The sequence below is a fragment of the Agelaius tricolor genome, unplaced genomic scaffold (assembly GCF_023055355.1).
Source record: "Agelaius tricolor isolate 1412-34295 unplaced genomic scaffold, bAgeTri1.0.p SCAF_27, whole genome shotgun sequence".
Taxonomy (NCBI): domain Eukaryota; kingdom Metazoa; phylum Chordata; class Aves; order Passeriformes; family Icteridae; genus Agelaius; species Agelaius tricolor.
This window is the reverse complement of record NW_027269287.1, coordinates 8888292-8903830: the sequence shown is the minus strand read 5'-3', so window position 1 is coordinate 8903830 and position 15539 is coordinate 8888292. Positions and strand designations below refer to the sequence as shown.

The following is a 15539-nucleotide window of genomic DNA, read 5'->3' as shown; positions in this document are numbered from 1 at the left end:
CTTTATTTGAAAATCTTTCAGCTGTTTTATTTAAACTAAGCCAGCATTCAAAACAAAGATGGCTGAGATGGCAACTTTGAATTTTTTTTCCCACTAGTATGTGTGATTAGCAGTCTTCTGTATGTATCAGGCTAACTGAATCTTGAAAATTAAGTTCTCTCTGTTTTATCTTTGGCATGAATTCCAAGGAAATTGATGTGCAGGGTTAGCAATACAGAACTGTTAGAATCTTCTTACTTATTCCAACAACTTCTTCATGCAAAAGGTTAGAGCACAAGAAAATGGATTAAAAAGGAAAGCTTACCTGGAAGTGGGGTAACAGTGCCACAGAAAAGCCTGGGAATATGTACAGGGAGGGGAGAGGAATTCTTTCAAAGCACAGGAAAGACTCAAGGGAAAAATGAATTAGTAGGAGGCAGTGCAGGTAATGTATTAGTTGTCTTGTAGAAATGCTCTCTTCTCAAATACTGTTTTGCTGTGTTTTATTCTTGACAGAAAGCCTGTGTAAATCTTGCTTTGTGTTCAGCTGCACCACATTGGGTGCACAGCAGCTGCTGCATGCCTTTGCACATGTAGCCCATGAAACAGGATGCAGTTCTAACCATTATAGAAGGCTAGGGGGAAAAAATGTAGTAGTTCCAGGCTCTGAGCAGCTCTGTTAGAGATTCATACTGAGAGCTTACCCCTAAGTTCCCCTTTTCTGTACAACCTAAGGGCACCTGGGATTCGAGAGGGGCAGTTCAGACAGGTCTGTCACATGACATATAAAAACACTGGAAGGAAACTTACTTTTTAACTCTGGCTGAAAGTAGGCAAGATGTAGGCTCATGACGTTTCACAACATGGGGATTTTATCTATAATAATTTGGCATCTTACATCTGCCACTCTAATCCTCCATGCCTTTATATATATCTGAAACAAAAACTGATGACAAAGGAAAGCTGAGATTTATTCAGAATTTCAAGGGGAGAAAATTTTAAAATTATTGGAATGAAATAGGAAATGCATACATGAATAGAGTATCAAAAGGAAATATTTTTTCATTACTTAGTGCCTCCAGCAGCCTTCTTTAATGACATGGAACAGTCTGTGCCTTATTACTTCTTCCATTTAATCTTGTTAATGCAGTCTGTTAAGACTCCACTTTTGCAACAGCACAGGTGTAACTCTGAGTAAGTAGGCTAGTAGGAAGACTACTGTTCTGCTCCTGGAAGTCTTATTTATTTACAACAAAATGTGTGATATTCAAACCAATATAAAACTTAATGCAACTGGTGAGTTGGAATATTTTTATTCTTCACTTCCTTTACATTATGGAACATTAAAGTGAAAAATAAAGAGGGAGACATTAAACATGTTGTACAAGTCTACCATTGAGACAACTGTACTTGGAATTTTACTAAGATTAAGTCTTCCTACTGTCTTTAAAAGATGGCAGATTAAATTGGTAAGTAGACAGCTGGTAAGTACAACATTTTTTCAATCAGCAACAGATGCAAATCCAAGAATATCTCCAGCTGATTTAAATGCTTTTCAAAAGATGGAGCAAAGATTTAAATAGGAATGTGCAAAAGTGAAAATCCATAGTGATAATCAAAAATATGAGGAAATGTAAAGAAGTTCAGGAAGTTTTAAGAAGACAACATCAGAATGATTTCAGAGTCATTTCAGGTTGAAATCACTATTATTTGGTTTTCATTGCTTGTGTCTCTCATAATTTTGCCTTGTAGGACTTATATTGTGTCTAAAGTAAGATATTGCAAGAAAAGTGGTGCAGGAAAGTGGATTGGAAAATGTTCCTTTGACTGTGATGGCAGCTACACAAAGTCCCAGATAATGCAAGTTAGACCCTCATTTTGCTGCAGTGCTCTAATCTAACAATGCAGCAGTCCTCACTTCCCTTGAAGATTTTGCATGGTGTAGACTGGTGTAGGTTTGAGTGTTACTGAAAGTGTAGGAATTTGTGGGCATTCAAATGAATCTGGGCAGGTAAAGGGGGGAGGAGATGAGGGATGCAAAGATTGTTGGTATGCTGCAGCTGCATTCCGGTAGCAAAAAGCTGGAGAAGAGGGTGCTGCTACAGACAGAGCTGAAAATAACCACTACACCCTCCTTCCACTATGAGATGAACTAAGTTTTAAGTTCATTTCCATCCCACTCCAGTAAGCAGTAACACTTGGCTGGGTGTGAGGAAAGATAAGGTTGTGTGTGATCCCACAGCCTGGAAAAACAGGTCTTCACAGCATGTTCCTGCAGCATCTTTCTCTGTGTTGCTCAGCTTTGTAGCTATATAGCAGAGACCTGTGCATATCTGACACAAAAAACAGGTCCTGACTACTGTATGACCATTTCAGCCAGCTTTGACATGCAAAATGGACTGTAAGTATTTATGATGGTATCTGAACTCTTCCTTTGCAGAGTTCATTAGTCCATTTATTCAGAAGGGAAAAGAATGCAGATGTGGATTGTTGTATTCAGGAAACAACAGGTCAGCACTACTTGGCACAGTCTAAGTAGCTTTCTGACTAAGGAGAAGTAGAGAGGGAAGATAATATGTGCTGTTAAATGCCTGATATATTATAAAATGTTTTAATTATGAAATTATGAACTTTTATTATGAACTTTTATTATGACAAACATTTTGGCAGAGTAAATTCTAAGTATAATTCTTATAGGAAAGAACTTTGCAGCTATTTTTTGGCCAAGTGCACTTCCACTGTTTTAGAGTGTTGCATAGACAATATGGTCACCACTACTCAGTCATCCTGACCAGCTTATATAAACATTAGCTAAAGCTCCTAGAGATTATTTGCAGAACATTGGATCTGATGAAGTCAAATATAGGATAGCTTCGGTAGTATAATATTTGGGATTAGCATAATAATCTCTTTAGGGAAAGTGTGCAGTATCAGCAGAACCAATGCTTGAGTCTTTGAGGGAAACAGAAACTGTACCATAATAATTCAGCATATATTATATACTTAAATTTTTCTTTGTGAATAGGGCAAGTTTCTGAGCTCTTTAGGGGGTCCAGGATAAGGCCTTGATCATTTTGTTAAATAACTTTGATTTAACTCACATGTGGAGCCCAAATCATCAGTTTGGCAACATGTTAGTGTTGTGTAATGACTTGTGTTACTGTAGTACCATCCTTTGAAGTTACACACATAATTTCCATGAATTTGAATTACTGGGTAAAAGGGTTTATGGATTAATACAGAGATGTGCACATTGAGAGGCAATGAAAATGCTTCTATACAGATTTACAGAGTGCTAGGTGAGCCATCAGATTTTACTGATCCTTTGGCACTTTCTTACCTCTATGAGCACAGACTTTCAGGGATCATGTTTTGAGCCACAGCTTCTGACAAGGCACCTGAGTTCTGTCTTTTGGGATCTGGACAATGGGCTGTACTTTTGTGTTATTCATCACTGCCCAGCAGAGGATGCAGGCAGTTCTGCTTCTCTTCTGCTGCCATCCTTGTCTGTGAACCATTCCAAAAAATCTGGGAAACACTTATGCTTGTTTAACACTTCAACCACTCTGTTTTGTCCAAATTAAAAAAACAAAAAAGCTTCTAGGTAGCAATTTGTGTACCTTTGTCAGATTCCTAATCTCTTAGTGTTTCACTGAGGGCTGGGCTGACATTCATGGCAACAAAGTGTACAGTATTTTTCTGGAGTCCAGGAAATCGCATCACTGATCTTGTAATAACCTGGTGAAAATCCAAGGGTTTTGTTAATTTACAAATTTACACATTTTTTACAAAGTATGAATTGTTTTAATTAATTGAAATAATTAGGTCTGCAGAAAATAAAAAATCTTGTGATCCAAAATATATCATCTCCAACATTATATCACTGCTCTTAAAATTGTTGCCTTTTTTTTTGCTCACAACTGGCTTTGCTTCACAAAGAAACACCCAGCCTCACAGAGGCTTGAAGTCTTTGCTCCTATCTAAGTTATGATAAAAAAGCTAAGGGTCCAAAAGTGTTTCTTTTAAAAAGAATGTATCTCTTGCTCTAATAAAAGATATTAAATCTATCTGAAAATCTCATGTCATCTGTAACCCTGGATCATCACAAATGTAACAACTTTCTGCTATTCATAAATTGTTAAATTATAGTGCTAGATCCACTGTACTTATTACATTTAGGAAAGGAAAGAAACAGTTTTTGAACAAAACATTTTTTCTAACTTCAGTGCTTATTAGTACTTAAGGTTGTTATACTGTGCTCATTTTTTCTCCTTATAATTTCACCTTCTCTGGTGAATATAAAGGCAAGTATATAATTCTTTCCAGACTTGCTCCAAAATTACTGTGTAGCAATAAGATACAAAAAGATGAGATAATATGAGCAGTTTTAAATTACCTTTAGCTGTGGAGCAGCCATAATCATTTCAACTCATATTCAGCTATTTCATACCATTTGACAATGTTCAGTAAACATTACTATTGCCATGGAACTCAGGAAGACATCTTCCAAAGTATGTATTTACAGTGCAGATATAAGCATATTTCTTCATATGCAAAAAGGCTAATACATCATTTTAAAACTTTTCGTCACTCTACAGTCATCATCACACATATTTCTAAGGTTTGATCTTTTGTTTTAATAGATTTTAAATGCACACAATAAGGATGCAGAGAGTAGCTACATAAAAACTTGCCATGAAAAAAGCTTTAGGTTTTAAAATACTCTTTTTCAGTAGTCTTTGGAGTAGGCATGCAAAAGGCAGAATTGATCTGTAAGGGGAGCTGGTATACAATTTATCGTGGTTTAATTTGGGTTGGATTGGGTTGGGTTTTGTTTTGGGGTACTTTTTGTTCATTTTTTCCCCACTGGAAAGTCATGAAAGAGGAAGGGGAAAAGAAAACATATTACCAAATAACTTTCCAATTGATATTGTTTATAAAGTAAAAGAACCTCAGCTAGGAGGTGAGACAGTGAAAGAAATACGACATGACTATTGCATGCACTTATTGGAAAAAACATTCATTTTTTCACTAATGTACCCAATTTCTATTTTGAGCAATGATCTATCAGATTTCTCAATATCCAAATTCTAGGGCTATTGCTTACCTTGATACTCAAGACACGTTTTTATATATTATGTACAGATGACATCTAATATCTATGCCCACTGAGACACAGAGATATACAAGCGCTGCTGCTTCTTGAGATTTGTACATCTGTGCTCATGAGATGTACTGGCTTACTTGAGAACCATCAGCTTTGCAGAGAGTCTCTGTTGCTATAACAAATCCAGGGGCCAGACCCACAGTCAGAGTTTAATGTATCTCTGTGCAAAAGTGCTGAGATTTTATGAAAACATTAGTTTTCTGGGTTAACTGCACTATATTGGTTTCCTCTAATGGCTCATTTGGGTTATGATTGACAGCTAATGTATCTACAGACTTTAATTAACATTATCTGGAATTAATTAACTTGCGGAGATATTACTAACTATATAGGTCTCACTGCATGATGTATGACAGAGGCTCTAAACATAAGTAGTATCCTCAGCTGTATATTTTCAGATTATTAAATGCAAAGCACCTAACATCTTGCTGAGAAGCTAGAGAACATCTATTCCAGTAGCAAAGGGGATGCCAAGATCTCATTGCCAGCCTAACTTACCATGGAAACTTCTACTGACAGTTACATGCAAGGAAAAAAAGCATTTCCTACTCACAGAGGTCAGGATAAAAAAGGCAGAGTTGGCAAGTAGATAAAAATGGTGGATGTACTTAATTTGAAATCAGTTGAGAATCTAAACATGAAAGTGAACTAGGCCAATCTACCAGCAATTTTTGAGGAACTCCAAAAAAAGGGTGATGGGAATTCTTGAAAGGTGAAGCAGTTGGATTTTTTCCACCATCAGTTTTCTGATTAGCCTTGATGCTTCCAAGTGCAACCTTTCTTGGATCTACTGATTAGAGAATGGACTTCCTTTTCGAAGTTTTTTCCTGGCATGCTTTATTAGTCTCTTTTGATCAAGAAGTAAATACTGAAAGCTCAAGTCTTTATTCCCCCTTAAACCAAAGCTACAGGTCTGTGAGATTATAGTCCTGTCTTTCTCAAGTGAAGTTCTTCAGGTATTAAACTGAAATTATATAAAATATGAGCTTTGTTTTTCTCTGTTAAGCATCATATGCATGTGAATGACAATCCCCACAAATACATATCTGACATGTTAACTGCCTTGTTGACTCTTACCTTCCTTTCAAGAGGAATTCAGAAAACTGTCTCCCATTACAGATTCATTCCTAATTTCACCCACATAACTTTTGAAACCTGATTATTTTCCTGCCTTTAGGATTTTTTTGTCCATGTGTAATATTCTATTGGTGAAAAAAAGAAAACCCAGCAGTGTGCTTTTGATTTTTCTTGCAGCACATTTGAGCTAATGTTTTGTTTGAAGATGTTTCTAATTACTGATTTGTTTATATGTAACTGTTCATTTCAAATATGTGAGACAATTTTAGATTTACTTCCTTGATACAATTCCACCCTACTTTCTGTTTTCATAAGAGACTGAATTAGATTCCAGGTTGTTATCCCATCATCTGTGGATGAGAATTACTAGTCAGGTAGAATTAATTAATTTCCATTGTGGCATTACATTTTCTAGACTGTCCCATAAAACTGGAGGCAGTTTCCTGTCCTAAAGAACTTTCAACTTAAGTATAGAATAAGAGATTAATACTGCAGAGACCTGACTCTGTGGTACTGAGGAATTATGCTACAGCTGGTGGTAGGGGGCAATCACTGTGCAGCAAATATTATAAATGTTTTCTTAGACATTAGGGTGATAGTAGTTTTGCAGGCTCTTGTTGAGTGGTACATCTCAACGTGCTTACTGAAAAGTTGGACAAGTGGGCTCAGATTGAGACTTGCTTGAAAAGAGGTGGGAGCCATTTTTCTTGCTCATAGTATCAGAGGAAAATGGGTGAGAAGACAAGTGGAAAGGCTTTCAAAGTGGAGCTAAGTAGTTTTGCTCTAATTCCTTCTTCAAGTTTATCACATTGGAATTTGTCAGTTCTGTTCCTGTGCTGGTGAAAGCTACCATTGTGGCAACTCCAATATTGTTTGTTCATTTAATTTTTGCCCTCAATATTTAGGAAGTGGCACTTGGTCAATGCATTTTATATTTTTAAGGAGTTCAGAAGAAAGCTGCTTATTTTATAATAGCTGTAAAGAAAGTCAGATATACAGCACCCTGAACTGCTTGTTAGCTTAATAGGTGAAGGGAGTAAGAATAACATAAGATAAAATAACATAAGATCATAGGTGGACAAATAAAACCAGAATGTGCAAAAAGTGCAGTACCCTGTGTCAACTACTAATGCCAAGGCGGTGTGTTCAATCCCCATGCAGGCCACTCACTTAAGAGTTGAACTTGAGGATTCTTGTGTGTCCCTTTCAACTCAGAATATTCTGCAGTCTGTGAACTGTGATTATATCTGCAAAAGAAACATGGTATTCTCTATGTTCATTACAGTATCTCAAGACTCTTCTGGGAATACAGTGGTTTCTTTTTTATCTGGCCTGTACAATCAAGATTTCTGTTAGGAATCCTGAAACTGTTTGGCTCTTTCATTAAAGAAATGTCGGGGACAGTAGCAAAATACACTTTTCCAAACTTATTCAAATGCCTTTTGTGTCCTAAGGATGTCTTTTCTGTGAGTTGTCTTAACAAGAAATGGTTGCAATTTCCTAGAAAAAAATGAATTTACTAATTTATAGAATGGTTATTTTCAAATAAAGGTTTGAATTAACTGAAGAGTCACAAGTCTAAAATATTTTTACATATTAATTGAAACCCAAAGCCTTAGCATTTAGGGACTTGATCCACAAATACCATGAATGTAGAGCTTATAATTGAGACTCATGCATGGAATTGTTGTTTGCTTACAGTAAAAAGTACTGTGCTAATTGCAATCAGTGTCTCAGGATAAATTCTTCTCTCTCTGTTCCTATCAGAGTTACAAATGGTATATGCAAGTCACATTAAAAGTACCTTGATATTTTTGTGGTGTTTTTTTTTTCTCTGTCTTGTCTTTTCCTGAAGATTTCTTTCTCTTCTCATTGAAGTTCCTGCCTCTGACATTGACATATGTCAATATAACATAAAGCAGCACATGGTCCCAGAGCTGAGACTTCCTCCATCCACATGACTCTCAGGCAGAGACCTGTGAGCAGTTACTCAAAGTAGCCTCACAAACAGCAGTGCCTGGAGGCACATATTTAAGGGGTTTTTTATCCTAGTGGGCATAAGGCATAGGAATTTTTGAGCAGGACCAACCTGGAAAAATTTCCAAAGAACTGCAAGTAACTCTGTTAAGGAGTTCCCTCTGTTCCCTCTAACATGCATTAGGAGCAGTTTTAAAACGGGTTTACTTGCCTGAACCTAAAATTATGCTAGATCAGAAAGAGTATGTCAGGAAAATGAGCTCACAGTGAGGAGTTAAAGTCTCTTCAGCCGTCCATAAGTTCCTCTTGCCTGGGTCCCTTGGAATATGCTGTCCCAAGGGAATAGTTAATTGACTTTCCAAAGTAGAGGGCCTGCAAATAATAATGACTAATAAACTGTGCAGTTCACCCCTTAAGCCTCTGCACTAAATAGGAGGATAAAGGAGTAGGGTATGCAATGCACCTTTCAGTGGGAAGTGTGGTGGTGGTGGCTCGCTGGTACACAGTAGTGAGTTTTGGTTGTTTAACTACAAGGTGGTGGGAGGAAGGAAGTAGTAGGAAGGAAACTTCTGGCTTCTGCTAAAAGAGATAAATGATAATCATAAGTAGAAACAGGGCATAATCCAGGCTATATGATTATATTTTCACAGTATCCACTGTGCAAGTATATTTAGTGCCTAGCTTACAATTGCAGTCATTTTTATGCATCCTTTTTTTTCCAGTTTTTTTAATCTTTTCAACAGCCCACAAGTTTGAAATGGAATTCTCTTTTTAGGATTAGCATCTGGACAATAATCTTGTTTCTCTGTCTCAATCCATTTTAGAGTTATCCGTGTCTTGTTAAACGTACTAACAGTTACCTATCCTTGTGCTTGGGCTAGCTCTACTAAAAAAGCTTTTCTACTCAAGGATTTGATGGATGACTTGAGTTGCAGAGAACTGCTGCTGTTCCTGCCCTGGGCATGGAGAAACAGCATCTGCCAGGAGAAAAAAAAGTAGGAGGAGAATAGCAGGGAGGGATGCATCCTACACAGAAGAAAATGAAAGGGAGAGAAAACAAGTTTAACATTTCTTTTCAGTTCATCTGACTTAAATAAAGGCACAGCTTTTCCTAACATGTCTCATGTGCTCTTACAGCATCATCAAAGGAAAGACACAGGATTCAAAGTAATTGAGAGAATCAAACAGTTGCATTAACAAAAAAAAATTTAAAAGATAATGAAATGTGTTTTCCTTCTCAGAATCAGATAACCACTATGTTTATAAAAGGATCTGAAGCACATTCATATGTAAACATTTTTCAGGCTGTACCTGACTCTCCCAGTACATAGCCACTGGCTACCTAAACTCCATCTGGGGGCCTGCCAATGACCTAGTATTAAAACAAGTGGTATGAAGACAGGAAGATGAAGCAAGCTTTTACCTGCCCGTCTCTGACAGTGGTATTGGTATCTTCATGTCTTGAACATAATTTGAAGAAAGTGAAAACTTCATCATGTCTACTCTTCTTTAAAAAGGGCATCAAAATACACCCTGTGTCTCTACCTCAGAAAAATGGAAAGTCACAAATATTTGAAGTATGTAGGAAAGGACAATCCAGATTATTCTTTAGGACCCCTAATGACTGTCATTAGCAATAATCATTTATAATAATTATAAAATTAACCAGTAAAAAAAAAAAAACTTTAAAAAAGGAATATGAGAAAAAGCTTACTAATTGTGAGACATTTTAAAATGTTGAAGAGTTTTGTGGGATGTGGCAGAAACTACATAATGTGAAGCATTTAAAATTTGCCAAACAAAAGCATTCAGAAACAGACATACAATACAAAGCATTTTTGTATTGTTGGGGTTCAACTGGTTATCTACTCTCTATTTCTAAAGATCTCATTTTGAGAAAAAAAGAAATTAATACAATTATATACTCAAAATATCTGCCTTGTTTTCTCTTTCAGCACAAATTGAAGTGATACCATGCAAAATTTGTGGTGATAAATCCTCTGGAATACACTATGGAGTCATCACATGTGAAGGCTGCAAGGTATGAGATTTTAATACAGCACAGTCATCATCATTTGCATTAGCCTCAGGCACCTCTGTACAATGATACACTCTTACAAGCTTTCAAACAAGTGGTGCCAAAGGCTGTAAAGCCTACTGATGATAAAGACACATTTCATGCCTAATTTTCCTAGTTGCTTTCCATTTTATCAAATAGTCTTTAGAGCTACCTCCTTGTTTGAAACATGAATTAATTACATCTGGTGCAGTGTAAGTGCTGAGACCAATATAGGCTGGCAACTGGAAGTCACACCTGTTCTACCTTAAATCAGCTTTGAGGGAGGTGGATTTCTTATCTTGTTCCCTATACAACCCATGTAGCATTACAGTTAGCGTGTTACTTCTGGTCAGCCTTTTTTGAGAGCTTACAGGTGTGATTTGGGTCCTTTTTTATCTCCTTTTGCACAATCTGCAGACCAAATTGTAATCTCAAAAAGAAAGAATGCCTTACATTATGAGCCATGTAAAAGGATTCTTTGTCTTCTTTCTTAAAGGCATTAGTGCAGGAGCAGTTGCTGGGAACTGGAAGTTAAGAAAAGGGGTGGAGAGGGGGAAATGCATAAACTTGCTGCTTAGACATATCAACATATTATTTCAGGCATTAGTTCAAATAATGCAAATCAGACCCAATCAATGAGAAGAAAGGCTTCAATTTTCAATTTTAAAAATTGTCTGCGATTTTATTATCTAAGGAATTACATTATTACTCATGACAAACAAGAGTTTCATACCACATGTTGGTATTTCAGTTATAATCGTAAATGGGAAATTGCAAAGGTAGAGAGACAGTGTCTCTGATTTCTTGTACGTGGAACACAGAAGCTAGAACATTGGAAAATGGGTGCCTATTGCAGTGTGAAATCACAAGTCTGTAGCTAATGCTTTGCAAAGTATTAGAGTAGCTAAAAAATCTGAAAATTTGGGTGCACCCATTTGCAAAAGAAATGCTTTACTGCCAGTACATTGAGAACCAACTGGTAAAGATCAAGGGTTTTTTTCAGGAACATTGACAATTGTAAACAGAACAATTTGCAGTGTGTCTTTGTCTTACTGTGGCACTAGACTAGAAATAACCATCTTCTTATGATGATCACATGAAACAGGATTAAACTAATTGATCCAATACTTCAAAATTGGCACAAAAGCTATGGAAGGAAATTACTTTAAGCAGAAAAAGAGCATCTTCTCTCAGTACTCAGAGCCCACAGACTGTCTAGGGGTATAGTCTTCCATAGAAATAATTAGGGTTAATGCTAGCCCCTGTGTGTGCCTCAAGAGGAGATGATACCACTGTGCTCAGTGAGTAGACTGCTTATTGAGATAAAGAGATTCTCTTCCACTTTTAAGTTTTAACCCCTATTGGGTTTGTGCCAGTTTTGCTGTATCAGATCAATTAGTCTAATCTTGTTTTGTGAGCCTGTGTGAAAAAAAGGTGTCGGTTTTTTGTGTCAGTTCCACTGGGAGGCATCCCAGTCTGTCAGAGCTCCCTGTTAAGGTGAGCACTGTTTCTGGCAGTGCAGCTCTGCTATCCATTTAAGTGCTCAGCACTTAAATAGCTATTCACTCAGCCTGCATACTCATCATTTCTGGCTCTTTTTGTCTCGGTTTGTTGGAAACCTGAAATTATTAGGAATAGAGGCCATGAGTGGAAGAAAGAGGGTGGAATCACTCCACAAGCATGCACACATGTTGAGCCAGGCACCTGGCAGCCTGGTGGATACTGCATCCAAGAATTACAGTGCCAATGGCGGTGCTGCAAACTTCAAGGAACAGAAAATCCTTTAACTCTGTGTTGCTGCATTAGCTATACTGTGGCAGATCCACATTCTAAGTGCTTAAGGGTCATCTGAAATACTGCTGTTGGTTTGTATGCATGCCTGCCTTATGCTGAATGTGCACATGCAGTGGGCCTGCTGGACCCGCTGAGTGAGTTTGCAGGTCTGACACTATTCTTACAGAAAGGGTGAAACTTGAAGATGAGTTTGCATCACATCTATCTCTGCAACTACTTCTTCACTAAGAAGCCTTTTATCATTTCTTGTGCCTTCCCCCACAGCAAAGTACTTTCCATCACTGTTTTGTCATGAATTAGAAAGCAGTTCATTCAGCAATTTCCTTTCTCAGACTGGCTGTGGGTGGTGGCTGAAGGGATCTGTTCAAAGACTTGTTGCCCATATTGAGAAATCTGTCTTTGACTCTTTAGCTCCTCAGCTATGAAATACATCTTTCTTAACACAAAATTGGATTATTCCAATTTAAAACAATGTAGCCAAATCTATATAAAGATAACATAAAAATAAAATGAAAGTATTATCTCTATTTTATAAAACAACATTTAGATCTTATGCAGGAGAATGAGAACATAAAATTCTCCTCAGAAAAATTAATTACCCGCTGTAAATTAATTCTCTTATGTAACCCTTGATACATTATATGGTCCTTTTTTCCTAAGGAGGGCAAAGATGAAACAAATTCCTCTGAGATGAGATCAACCTTAAAGGGAACAAAAAGTACTGCAGGAGAAAGCACTGTCAATGCTAAATAGTTGAGTGTTTTTTTAACATTACTGAATTAATATTTTCTCGAAATCCATAGATGCTGCTAAAATCTAAAACTGAAAACAGAAAATCTTCACAAGTCAAAACCAATACTGGCTATAAAGTTCAGCAAAGACATATACGATTAACATCTATTTAGTCTTAAATTAAAGGCAGTTCTACTATATCAGGAAAGTTTTGATCATCTAAGATCAGCTAACTTTCCACCAGAATTTTTCTGAGAGTTCCCTCAAAGGACATCTATTTTCTGAAAAGTATGAGTCATAAAATTTATTTTTTATTTTAGATACACTGTAATCACTGATAGAACAAGCTCGACCCAGTTCAGGTGGGTCTCTGTGCTCACACTGGCTTTGGTGGAGCACCATGCCTGTCACTGTCACTGACACCACACCACCCTCATTCAGCTTGCCAGGACCTGAGAGAGAATTCATGTATAAGCTGTAGCAAGTGAGCTGAGGCCTGTAGCACTGTCACCTTGTGACTTTGTCCATTGCTCAGTGTTAACATCCGTCAACCTCTGCAGAGATGCCCTATTTTTTGCCTGATAAATGAAGTCAGCTGTTACTTTCTGGCTTTATTCCAAGGTGTTTGCAAGCCACCCCAGAAAGGCACAAGCACTTTGGTGTCACTTCTGGTGACTGGTGTAACTGCAGTAATATTTCTGCTGTTTTACTACTTATAGCCAGTGGCCAGGCTATCCTTCAGCTTTCCCACCACAACCTGCACTGCTTGCATTTAAAGTTGCCAAACTGGTTAGGGGAGTTCTCTACTTTATTTTCCCTCTGGACTTACAGATACTCCTGACCTTTTTTTTTTTTTGGTATAGATCTATTTATTTTCATTTCTCTTCACCTCCTGGTTTCATTCCTCTTGTCACCTCAGCTGCTTCATGTCACTTCTACCATAACAGGAGAAGCACCTTTGGTGCCACTCTTGGCACCACCTCGTAGCAGCTGGCAGCTCATAAAGACCTAGGTGTATATACTTCCCTTCTAGCCCTCAGAATTCTAGACAAACAGCCCATGGAAAATACCATTACATTCTCATGGTAGTGCCTAAAGGTGTTGCTTTCTCCTTTGTGTGTTGGCTTTACTTGATACAGTCATTATATCCTAGTGCTTTTGTGAAGACTGAATTTTAATCCCTTCAGTCCTGAATCATATGCCTCTCCAGATCAGATCAACATCTGCCAAGTAAAAGTGAACAGGAGACATAAGCTTCTCATGCTATGTGTACCCAGTAACAGTTACCTCTACAGTTACAGTTAGTCTCTTCATTAAAGGGAGAAATGTCCAAACAAGTATTTTGAAGTCATCTCTTACAAATGCTTACAAGTTTTTCCTCTATTAGGAGCAAGTATTCGATGATACGGGGTCATTATTGCATAGTAAAAATGCATTCTGTAACATAATTTAGTTTTTAACAAAGCAGAATGATATTCTTTACAGAATAATACAAAGTTCTCCTTATTATAATTAGATGTTCTTTAATACAATACCACCATATCTGCAGAGCCACAGCATAAGTAGCAGTGCTCTAAACAGAGGTTTGCTGTAGTTGTTTGCATGCTCCTCTGTCTGTGTGTGTGTGTGTGTCTGCATGCATGCTCACACACATAAATGTACTCATGGTAATGCTTGGTCTTTCCTGCTCTCTTGCCCCAAGGGATTCTTTCGGAGGAGTCAGCAGAACAATGCATCCTATTCCTGTCCAAGACAGAGAAATTGTTTAATTGACAGAACCAACAGAAATCGCTGCCAGCACTGCCGACTGCAGAAATGTCTTGCCCTGGGAATGTCTCGAGATGGTAAGGAGTCAAATCCGTGCTTCACATCTAAGCCCTTTGAAACTTTTCTTCGCTGCTGACTTACTTAAACTCCCAGTAGATTTCTGCAAAAAGAGAGAGGAGAAGCTCCATGCTTTGTAATGCGTGCGCTGTGAGCCAATCTTTGCCATCCACTTAACAAAGAAGGCTATTTTCATGGGCAGGGGTGAGAAAAATCACAAAATGGAGAGCAGTATCAGTTTAGAGCAAAAAGAAGCAGAAGTGAAATATGTTACTCTAATCAAAAGAACAGAGCACAAAAAAGTCATCTCTGGTGAGGTGGGTTTACATTAAGTATTACATTAAGCATCAGCATTTTTCATAACATTTAATATTGATGTGTGAAAGCACCCATTTCCCTGAGATCTTTAAAGACCTGGTAGTAAGGAGATGCAACCCTACACAAATTTATACCTTGATATCATTAGGGGTTTCTGTTTGTTTTTTTTCAGTGCACTTGACCAAATATTTTGCATTGGAAGAAACCCCATTTCTTTTACTTGCACATTGCCTCCTGTCCCTATCTGGGTCTGCAGAAGAAAGTTTCCTAATTTAGTACTGAAAGTATATCCTATGCAAGAGGAAAGCTCCACAGTCTATGCCATCTCAGGATCCTGTGCTCCTTGTAGAGCTCTGTTCCACCTTCCAGGTGGTGGTGGACCAGCCAATATCAGCAGGCTGAGAACATGCAGCACACCAAAGCTGCAGACAATGGGAGGCTTGGGCAAAGTTGCCCACAGCTGACATGCCCTGGGCACCACTCCTCGTGCAGGGAGTTTCCAGCTCAAAAACATGTTTCATATAGTGAGAAAGTATTAGAGGAAAATGTTCTAATTTTTTTAAGCAGTTTATATTAATTTCAATTTCCTGGAAGCAATTTTCTCTCTTAAAA

The 15539-nt window shown here is 37.6% G+C and overlaps 1 protein-coding gene across 1 annotated transcript in view; it reads left to right on the top strand.

Annotated features, from left to right (window-relative positions):
- RORB (RAR related orphan receptor B) overlaps window positions 1-15539 on the top strand; it is a 137943-nt gene that overhangs the window by 86514 nt on the left and 35890 nt on the right. Inside the window, exons 2-3 of the mRNA XM_071448569.1 lie at window positions 10156-10241; window positions 14488-14629. Of these exons, the coding sequence (XP_071304670.1) occupies window positions 10156-10241; window positions 14488-14629 (228 nt within the window). The remainder of the gene's footprint in view (window positions 1-10155; window positions 10242-14487; window positions 14630-15539) is intronic.